Source organism: Synchiropus splendidus, chromosome 15, assembly GCF_027744825.2.
Source record: "Synchiropus splendidus isolate RoL2022-P1 chromosome 15, RoL_Sspl_1.0, whole genome shotgun sequence".
NCBI classification, from domain to species: Eukaryota; Metazoa; Chordata; class Actinopteri; order Syngnathiformes; family Callionymidae; genus Synchiropus; species Synchiropus splendidus.
In genome coordinates, this window is record NC_071348.1 from 14762286 (window position 1) to 14773995 (window position 11710).

The window sequence follows — 11710 nt, forward strand, 5'->3', positions numbered from 1 at the left end:
TTCACAGATGTCAAACAAAGACGCTCAACACGACCTAGAGTGGAAGGTGTTTTTTTTACTGAGTATTGTTGGCAATACAACTGGAGACAGCGTGACACAAACCTTCTTATCAATATAAACACATTATGTACATCATTATAAAGTGAAAAGTACAAAATCCTCTCACAGTTTACCAAGCATTGTCGCATTCAACTAAAAAAAAAACAGACATAAAACTGAAAATAGACGCTTTAAATTTAGTTTTTTAGAATAGCAATCAACTTGCTCACTTGTTTAAACTACAAAACTGTCAGAAATCCACTTAAAATAAACTGTGTCTGGGGGCGGGGCAGGATGCAGATGAAACGTGCTTTAAAATGACCTAGTGGAGGTTGGGGAACAGCCAATGGGATGGTTTGTACCATGTAAACAAGACTAGAAGCTAAACAGGACTTAGAAAACACAACTTCATTCACCAGCGAAAGCACTCTGATTTGTAACTTCCCAAAATGTGATTGATTAAGACCTGGCAGAGCTACTGGCAAGAAGCATGCCGAAATGTAAAAGGAAGTGGACGTGCAAGCTCAGCTCCAGATACACTCTGAAATCCAAGAACCACGTAGTGAACCATGGGAGGTGTGGTTGCACCTTGTGAAAATGCACTTCATCCTGAGTACCAACAGAAACTCAAATCTGATGAATGTTCATTTCAAACTTACTTCAGGGCACCTTTTTTTAAGTACAAGGACTATATTTTGTTGCACTGCCTCATATTGTATATATGTATTGACCACATTTTTCTAACTCACACCTGAGATTTTCTAAACTTGATGTGTGTCATGTAGTGGCACCATCAACAAAATGCATAAAATGAACCCAGACTGAGAGCAGCTGCAGGTCACATGCTTGCACTGTCGCTCCCCCTAAGGTTTCCATTAGGGTGCCCCAAATGTACAAGGACATTAAAAACTTCAGAGCAGCATTTTGCCCATCCTTTTTAACTTCTCATCATGACTCTTTCCAGTTCCCCTTCCCTTCATCTGAACTCAATGGAAGTGGGTGAAAGTTTCATTTTGTAAAACCAGCTGAAAATAGTTTCTGACGGCGCCTTTCAGAATGAACTGCTAGGTGGCGCTATTCTTATGTGGCCAACATTTCTGCCAGAAGCTCTGGGGAAGAGACAGAATGATGAAAAGAAGACCTCCGACTATAAGAAGCGCTCCTGAAGCACCAACACAAACCACAGACCAGGACAGCTCATGGTGGAGAGGGACAGTGTGATCACTGGACAATAGTGCCAATACCGACTGGTGGAAGATCAAAATGGACAGAAGCACCAAGACACCTTGAAAGACAAAAGGGAAGGTTGTTAACAAACAAAAAGCCCACCGCAAATCAGTTCCTACCTGACAGGATGAAGCAGAAGGACGCTGGTTTTAGGAAGAATGGAACTCCTTTGCTGAGGGACATGATGATGCAGATGGAGCCCATCACCATAAGGGTCAGACTGATCAGGGCGAGGACGGCCGCTGCAAGATTTAAGTCTGGAAAATATTCAAATCTGTCAACCAGAGTGCACATTAATCATTTTCTATAAACATTGAATTCACTTTTTTATCTTTGGAAGCATGAGTTTGTTATCCTGAACATTTTCAGTTCCTTGGTCTCTATGGACAACCAGAGGGCTTCTCCAAGTTGTTCCACGGTTTCCACAACGTAGCTGCAGATCACATGAGGACGGCTGCTGGTCCAGACTGGCCTCAACCAGATGATTCATAAACTCATAAATGCTTGTTTATGCCAGATACATTTGGTCCCTCGAGGGTCCCCACAGGACCAGGCTGGCTTGAAGTATGAGGCTGACATCTTCCTTTCATACCTTGAGGCCATGTAATAGACATTTCCCATACATCCACCTGCAACCCGTGGCCTCTTAACTGCTCATTAACAAGATTCATCACTTCCTGATGTCAGACTTTTGCCCGCGGCAAAGTCACTGCACTTTAAGGATTCTGATTTGGTGTCTCAAAATAACACTATTTGTGGCTAAGCTATAAAGAACCTCTGGGTGAGTCGTACCTAAGTGATGGAATACATTGATCAGCTGCTCTCGATTAAAACATTTTATGAAGAGGATTATGTGCAAACCTCACATTTCAGGCAAGAATATAGATCACAAGGAGCAACCCAAGGAACTCTTTCCTTGCTTTTGTTCTTTTGGCGTTTTTTTTTCATGGTTCCATGTTACAAGATTTAAGGTAAATTCACCATCAGGCATTTGTGAGTGTGAGTCTATAGACAACACAAAGACAATAAAAAAACATTTTTAATATTGTGTGATTCAAGTCGTAACATTACATGAATTAAGTGAGCATGTACAGTATGTGATTGTGTCGTAATAATATGAGATTGAAGTTGTAATATTACATGATGTAAGTTGTAACAACATGTGAGTCAAGTCATAACATTACACAATTAAAGTCTTAATATGACATGATAAAAGTCGTACTTTTAGGAGTAGTATTTACACTGTACTGACAGTTACTCAACACTGCACTCCCCCTGGATCTTTGTTGATGTCAGCGGTGTCTGGTGTTGTTAATATTAGATCTTATTGACATCTAACTAATCTTTTTTCTCCCTGTTACCGAAACTACCTAAACTTTTGCATTATCTGATAAACATGTCTATATTTTGCCATTCTTATGTGCTTGGGCAGTAGGCGCTGAAGCTGTCCACGGGTAGAGAAACACATTTATCATCATGATAGATTCTACTTTGATTTGAAAATATGGCTGGCTGGCCGAGTTAATGACCCGAAACCCTGCAATCCCGTCGGCAGACCTGCCAAGGAACATCTATATTGATGGAGGGTGTGTGTGTTCAGGTGTGCCATGTAAGAATCACGGTGTAAAAAGTCTCACTCCTGTTTGTTGTCTTCTTGAATATGACCGCGTTTTCCCCGGAGGTGAAGAATTTGAAGTAGGTGCAGTTGGACTCTGTGAAAAAAGAGACAGTAGATTACACAAACGTACACACATCTTCTGGTCTTCTGCATTGCTCCTCTCTATGCATCCAAGCGCTCAATCCTTTGAGGCATCATTCCTATTTATATCCTAGTGTGGAGAATTAGCTGGAAACCAAGAGACACATACATACATGAACACATGCTTTACAGACACACACACATATGGTGCTGCCAGGGAGAGTCAGGAGGGCTGAGCGATGGACGAATGACGAGATGGAGATGTGTCGAGGAGGTGATGAGGAAAAAAACAGTTGGACCTAGACGTCCTCCTGCTCTATATTTAGATTTAAAACAGTCAGGTCATCAGATTCCATTTGACTTCACAAATGCATCATGATGATTGACTCACACTCTGCTACAGACGTGGCATATTGGCAAACATATTCTACAATTGAAGACGCAGTGGTAACTGATATCAACACATTTGTTATCAACAGATCTCTCGAGTCAAGCTGAGACTGCAAGCACTCCAGAAGGCAGGAGAGACGGACAGCTGGTCTTGAGATGACAGTCGCCGCATCGGCGGGCTGCACTTTATTCAGAATTGGCGCCAAAGGCATGAAAGTAGGATGTAAAACAGAGATTCTTTTTTTCTGTCTCCAAACATGTTGAGCCTGAAGCCATCTGTGACGCCCAGCATGAGCCAGCAGTGCTACAACGTGTGAAGAAGCCTGAGCAGGTTGAGTCATTGTGAGTTCAAAACACAACACTGTACTCTGGTGGTAGTAGTTCACCTGCCAGAGCTGATCACAGGTGGAATAAAAACAGCACAGCTGTCACGATCCCCTCTCTCCTCGTCTCCGTGAGCTTGACTTGCTGGACATGACACAGACCTCCTGCCCACTAGCTGGTAACTGCCTCTAACTGTGTCTCCACTTTGTCTTCTTACAGTGTGTTTTCTGGTGCTTTCCCTATTTGTAGCGTTTCTCCATGAGCAAGTTCCCACTGTTGCCCTTGATTCTTATTTTCTGCTTCTAGCTAGCCTACTGACCTCTGTTTTTATTCTATTGCTCTGTGTATTTTATTGAATATCTGGTATTGTGAGCAGGTGTGTGCTGACAGCAGGTGTGACAGTGCTCTCTGCAGCATCATGAATGTATTTTCTTGGTCAGAGATTGATGCAACCAATCGTCACACACAGTGGAGCATCTGCTTGAGCTATATTTTTATATAAAGGAATGAGGAAATTGAAATGATGGAGGCAACTGTGTTTGCAGAGGTATATGCACATATATCCACTGGCTATTGATCTGCCATTTAGATCAGCCAGTTCTTCTTCATCAAAACAAAATCCTCATCACTGAAGTTGTGTGAAACAAGAGTAAATGTCATATAATAGATTGATGTGTTGATGAATATCCCAACCATCCAACTAGATTGATCTGTGATCGGCAGGTTGCACTTCCTAACAACACTTATAGAATTGCTTTAAGAACTGATCAATGGACTTTATATCAAGGTGCTTCTCTGCACTTTCATAATGATAAAGACGTCAATGTTAATCGTCACTTGACTGAGCCAGCCTTTCTATGACGTCACTACGTCGCTACGTCACCTTTTGGCTTTAGAAATAATTATAAAATATATATATAAAATATAATAATTTACTGAATTGGTCTTGGTTGAGGTTTGTTGGATGTGTAGCATACCAACACATTTAATCTCTCTGACCATTCAAGCTCCTCCAGCACTGCAGTCACACGATCCACCATCCCAATATGAGTGCTCTGTTGTTTGTCCATTAAAATGAGAGCAGTAGCAGGTTCAACCACTCCTCAATTAACCGGAAGAAATGTTGCACTTCATTTTGATATTTGCATTGTATCTTGAAAGAACAAAAACCGAAGAGGCTGAAGCCTGTATTTAAAAACAGCAATGATATGATCACAGCAAAAACATTCTAAAACTATTTATAGGTCACAGCCAAAATGATGGGGGTCGGACTTGATGGAGACACTGCATGTGATATATGCAGATTGTCTGTTGTTGTTGTTGTTGTTGGGGTCTCTTTCGAGCAAAGTGTTGCCATTGTGTCTGTTGTGAGATGAGCAGAGATGTTAATCCCCAGGCCACATGATATCTGTCCATACATGCTCCTCATGTCCAGGGATTGACGTTGGGGTGTATTTTCAGACGAGAATAAATCATTATGACATTAGAGAAACGGTGGAGGTCTGAACTCTGGCCTCTCTGAGTGACACAAACAAAATAGATTTGGTTTCAAAAACCCATTTTCTGCATCCAAAAAACACGTCAGCTGTTGCAAGTCTTTCTCCACACCTTCTCCACACTCATCTATTAATTCTCTTAACTAGCTAGGTCCTACCATGAACCCAGCCTAATTCATTCATTCAAGGTGTTAGAACAAGGTGTTAGTCTAAAATATAGGAATAGGAATAGGGCTATAGATCCCTGGGAACGAAAACCACCGTACACAAGAACAGTTTCTTTGCCATGTCTTGCACTTATACATGCGGTCAATTGTCTTGCGGCACGACTGTGTTGTATGTTTATAGAGCTATCAAAGCCTCTTCAATATGAAAAAAATGAAAAGCAATGCACGCTCAGCTGAGCTACAGATCCATAGCTCAAACACCACAACAACTGGCTAGATTTGTTCCGTACATACCAGAATACACAATATACCTGAATATATACAAGCGTGGAAGGAATTTCATCCCTTTATGACAAGATGACAGTTTGTTTTACGAGTCTGTAGATAAGGCATGTCAAACTCCAGGCCCATTGTATATATCAGTATGTATATATATATATATATATATATATATATATACAAATAATTCAATGAACAGGATTTCATTTGCACATTATAGTGTGACCTAGATACGCATTTATACAGGCAAGTGTGTATTCCCTGAGAGGAAACAGCATTGCCAGGAGGAGGAATGAACTGTAATGGTTAACATTCAGCAACTTCTCTCTCCGATGTCTTGACCTTCTGCTGAATTGAATTCAAAGGTGACACTGCAGCTTTTTCCGCAGGTGAGATGCATTCCCACCTGACGCAGTAAGACACACGCAGGAGCTCACCTCCAGGTAGTTCAGCAGGTCCACAGCTCGTCCTCTCAGGATCGATATCCGCCACCCACAGAGTGTGAACGCATGCCTTCCACAGGCCGTAATGAGCCATCTGGCAGGTGTGGTTGCCGCTGAAGTGTTTCGGTTGGGCCAACTCCACCCAAAACTCTGTCCCCATGCCCAACACTGTCAGGGTCACGCCAACAATGGCTACGAAGAATGCCAGCTTGATCTTCCCCTCCTGGCTGTCGCTCATTTTGGGCTGACGTCTATGCCCCCTTCCACCTTTCATTCCGCCCAAACCTGTGCCATGACCAGCGCCATGACCAGCTCCTGCCACCCCGATACGACCCTCCTCATCCTGCTGCACAAAGAAGTTGGACCACATGGTGATTTTAAGACTCCAGGGTGAGAGGGGTAGCGGCTGCGCCCACTTTCAAGTGTGGATTGATCAGATAAAATATTGCTGGGCCGTGCGAGCGGAATAGAATGTAATGGATTGTTAAATAATATCAAGTTAAAATAAACAAGAGCAGCGGTGACTCTGGGACCTGGGGGACATTATCTTCAGATGATTGATGATAGAACTGCCTGTGTGTTTTTCCATCCACTCCTCCTGAAATGAAGAGATAAAAAAGATGAAATAAAGGTCTATCATGCATATAATTCACAACAGCAGCATGACATAGACAAAAGTTGGACATCAATCGATGCGCTACACAGTTTCCCAGAAAGTAGTTTCACCATCAGATGAAGCTACAAATGGAGCAGGATAATGGACAGGGGCTGATAACACCGCAGCGCCAGACGGGACCACCCATATTCCAGTTTTCCCAGAGGGGTTGACAACTGAGAGCAGGTACAGTGGGAGTGGATTACATTCAGATCTGCTCTGATCTGTCGGGATAAACAAAGTCCACAAATATCTCTCACCCGGCCCTGTAATGGCCCTGAGAAATGCTCTGTGTTGCCAGGAGCAACTGTTGTCACTGGAGGGTGAAGAACAACAGGTATGCGCCTCACAGTTTGTCCTAATGGTAACTACATGAGAATAATAGAGCACAAGCATCGACGCATACGAATGCAATAAACTCTATTATGTCAGATCTTGCTACTCTTGGCTGTAGTTATTGTCAAATATGTACAGAAGAGTACATATTACTGCATCTGGATTTTGATTATCCTTCCACATATCCGAGGTTTGATCATGGGGGCAGCAGCTGAAGTAAAGAGATGCTCTCCATAAACCTTGCATAATGTTTTTATTTTGATGAAAACGAGAAGCTTGATAAAGCGATGCTCATCTTGTCTTTTGTCAGTAGTTGGTTCATTCTATTTCCCCCTCAGAAAGCCAATGATCCTCATTGGTGGCACCTGCACACATAGACCTCTAGGTGTTTAGGCCTTGAGAAAAGTGCCCTTTTTGCTTGAACACAATTTCTTTCTCGTTCTGATCAATCCCCCCCAAATGCACATGCAGCAAGAACAATAATAAAAGGAAGATTTATTTTTATTCTGCCGTGAGATCCTGCACGTGTCTGCTTCATAGTGATGCTATCTTGTGCTAAGACATGCTAAGCTGTGGAATTTGCAAGTGTTTAGCAAACAGGATTTGTTGCTGAGGTTCTGGCAAAGTTTCATAAACTGGCGGGATTAAATGTGTTTCATTACACGGTGTGAAGAAGTTTTTTTAGAAGCAAGAATTGCTTGAGTGAAGCTGGCTAACAATGCTGCGGCACGATTGCACTCGAGGGATCACTGTGACCTGAGAGGAGGCGGGGGACAAACCGGCTGTTGCCGGGGCTGCAAGTCGCTAACCTGGTACCTAAACAGCTCTGTGACTCGAGAGGAAGTCGCACTTGCTGGACCACTTAATTTCTTAGCTTTGTGCTGACAGCATGAGAAGCTTTATTTAGACAAAAACACTATGCACAATATTCACAGTCTCAGAAAAGTACTTTTTTGAGAGCCTGCTGTTTTGAGCGAATACTCATTCATTTGATTTTTGAGCCTGCACTGCAACAGCTTCATAAATTCATCGTGGACAAGTATTCAGTTCATCTTAGCTGCTGCTGACGTCCAGCAACGTTATTGTCCATCCCTTTATGAGTACGTTTCCTGCGGAGGTGTTGCTACTGTAACTTCCCTGGAAATCGAGTTTTAACTGTGCTAACATGTTTGCTAGTGCTTTGCCTCTTGATAGGTGAAGATTCAATTTGGCCTTTTACTCTCCAACAGAATGATCTTTACATTACAAATCCTTTTCATCCCAACCCCTTGTGAGCAAATGTCTAGCTAAATATCTTGGCGCAGCTTCTGAGTCAAACAGTCGCAAGACACTCTAGAAATGGACATTTATTTCAACATTTGTTGTAATGATTTATTAAAGCTGGAATGAGCGGTGAAACAAACAAGTAAACAAGGCTGCTGAAACTTTAACTGTACATAAAGACAAAGGGACACAGTAAGGACCAGATGATAAGACTCTCGCAGCTGCTGACAGCCAACTTTGTGAGCACCGCACTACACACCTTGATCTCATTACATCCATATCAACCGCAGGATGATTAAAGTGGGTGTGGGATCAGGGGGCCAGGCTGAACTCCAGCAGGATAAACACAAACAATCCAGAGCATGTAAATGTGGGTACTGTTGTGGCTGATATCACCACCCAGTCCACCATGATTTAGGCTGATCGACTATGACGCTTTACACAAGTAACAGCATCAACCAGGAACGCGTGAGAGCAAAAAAAAACAGTAAAGTAATTCTGACCTGTTTTGGTGTGAGCTGCTCAGTACAGAAGGCAGAGACGTTTGAAACTTAATAGAGGGGCCGGGTGGTGATGGAAGAGGCAGAGCGCGAGGGACGGCTGGAGGGAGGTGCAAAAGAGTTATGGAAACTAAGTGCAATAGAAGAGGGAGGGGAAGAGCGGGGGGGTTGGCGGCTAATATTTGTGAATAAAATGTGTGTCAGGCATATTCGATCCCATCAAAAGCATATTTTCAGTTCCAAATCAATGTAGAAAGATGCTGCGGGGTGGTCCGCGCATGCGATGACAGCCCTGCCAGCGTGCATAAAAACATGTCTGTATCTGTGACAACCTTCCAGTGAGAATCTATTTTAGAAGGCCACCTGTTAATGACATTAGAGAGCGTCGAGGAGGAGCAGGAGACGATATGAGTGGAGCTTCTGCAGAGAGAAAGACACAGGAAAGCCATTTTGGCAGGCAAAACAGTCGACTCAGAGCGAAAGGTTTGATTCCCCCGTGTGCAAGAGCTTCATGGAAACTTTGGAGACTCTTGAGGAAACGACTTTCCTGCTGATCCACAGTTTGGACGACAAACGTGGCACGGTGAAATATAGAAAGAGAGAGGCCAGCCGTGCCGGGGGGCGGGGAGATTTGGGGGCACAGGCAGGAGAAAGGGGGCTGTGATGCAAACAGACTGTGAGCTGAGGATAGAGAGATAGAGAAGAAGGGACACAACAGGCCGCAGGCGCAGACCGCAACATGGACCGCACATGGCCAGAGCCTGATTTTTCTGCAGCGGATCTTCACACATTTCTCTCAGCAGTTCTCCAGAGGAGCCACACTCACAGAGGGTGTCTGAATTTATGGCACTATTTTAGGATGCAGTGTTGTTAATGTGTCAAAGGGTCAGTGCAAAAGTTCAAGTCAAATCAAAGACAAAAAAAAAGCAACTCTGACTTTTGCTTTGACGCTTTTTGATTAATTCTGCATGATGAATGCCATTTTAAAATGGGGAGAGTTCTTGATCACAGGCATGAAACAAATGAAACTAAAGGCAAATAAAAATTTTAAAATGCAGTCTCAAGGTGATTTATCCAGCCAAAACACTTAGCTCCTGTTCCTGTTTAGCTGCTGAAGAACCCTCTCAATTGCAAACATCCATCAGCCCTTACTTGGAGATAAGTTCAAAAGCAGACTGATCAATAATGTAGTTGACTGGTGACAACCTTTTCTCTGCATCAATCATGAGCTGCTGTCAGCATTTACGCCTCAGAACACCGGGCTGATGCTTACAGTACATGGTGGGTGCAGCCATGCATGCAATGCCTCACTTATCACTCGCACTTCAATATACAGTTGATATATACTGTACCTCAATCACATCTACATTTATCCTGATGTATTCTAAATTATATTATATTCATGCCACACTTCACAACATTGTTTTGAGCTAATCCATTACTTCACGGATCAATGCTGGATATTGAAAGATGTTCTCATCTGAGTTAAAATAGTCCCCAGTTATCTACATATTAATCTCCACCAATCGCAGAGTGGCAGAGGATATCTGCTGTTTGTTTGGGCGTTTCTTAATAAATAGAAAAACTCCGTAATCCAACTTTATTCTAACACATTTGACACAATATAATTGCAACTTGGGTGCTTTTCAAATGAGCTTTTAAAACAAATCTCTCCAAAGATTAAACCATCTCATCACATTGGCCCACAACAAGCACTCATTCACCGACACACACACACACACACATATGCAATGTAGAACAGGCTATATTTGGGTAGATGAACTGGTGGAGGAAGTGAGATGGTGGGACAGCCCACACTTGGGAACAGGTCACAATCATGTGTGAGGACCACAGAAAACAAAAGGAAATATACACAAGTGACACAAGAGTAAAATGAGAAGTGTATGTAAGGATGGAAATATGAAAGAAATGGGAGATAAAGACAAGGCAAAGGACAAGGTATAAACAGATCACAGTACAAAATGAAAGCATATGAAATGAACCTGACGTGGTTGGGTGGAAAGGGTGGCGTTCTATTGGTTCCTTTGGATTTACAAATATTAGACAGATTTCCCCATTCATTTTCAAGGAGATGCAAATCTGACCAGTTGCGTGACGTGCTCTGGTTAAGAGGAAGAAACAGTCCATTTTGTCTTAAAACTCAACATTGATCTCAGTAATAAATCATAAATCAAATTTCAATTAAATATACCGTCAAGCTTTCAACATTGTGTGAAGACAATGAAACAGACAGTGTTCAAGAAGGTAGAACAGGTAGTGTTAGCAGCAGCTCCAGAACAAGTTCACTAGGGGAGACATTAGGCATATTTTTTTAATGACAAAAACAATATAATTTGCATTGGGATGCATAAGTTTCACGTACAATGACATTAATGCACGTGGCCAACTAGACAAGCAGACCAAGGAGCGCCAATACGAACAACCTCTGACATAAAATGTGACTTTAAACATTTATTTAAATGTTCATTGCCTTTATTCATCATTTAATGATGTAATATAATATGAAATATGAAATGCAGTTAAAAGTCATGGCTGGCTTCCAGGGGAGGCACATCATATTGCTAGAGGGGACAATATCTACGAATGTCCCCATGTGGCACCAATTCTGGTCAGTGCAGCGAAGGGTTTTCAGTGTTATGGTCTGCACTCTGAGTGTTTTATATCTCACCAGAAAAGCACAGACAGTTGGACTAGAGAACCTGCTCCATTGGCTTGTAAAGTTCCTCGCAGTTGAAACAGAATCCCACACAGGTTCTCGCCTTCTTTCAACTAGTTGAAACAGAATCCCACACAGGTTCTCACCTTCTTTCAACTCTCAAACCCTGGCTTTCATCGAGGTCTTTTTCTTCGTCAAGTAAGCCAGGCTGACCA

At 42.5% G+C, this 11710-nt stretch overlaps 1 protein-coding gene across 1 annotated transcript; it reads right to left on the reverse strand.

Annotated features, from left to right (window-relative positions):
* Positions 1 to 8879, reverse strand: cacng6b (calcium channel, voltage-dependent, gamma subunit 6b). The gene is made up of 5 exons (XM_053888359.1): positions 8822 to 8879; positions 6059 to 6662; positions 2904 to 2978; positions 1386 to 1523; positions 1 to 1324 (listed from the first exon to the last, which is right to left on the reverse strand). The coding sequence occupies exons 2-5, from the start codon at positions 6432 to 6434 to the stop codon at positions 1104 to 1106; spliced, it is 810 nt and encodes a 269-aa protein (XP_053744334.1). The 5' UTR covers positions 6435 to 6662; positions 8822 to 8879; the 3' UTR covers positions 1 to 1103.
* Between the last annotated feature and the right edge of the window lie 2831 nt (positions 8880 to 11710).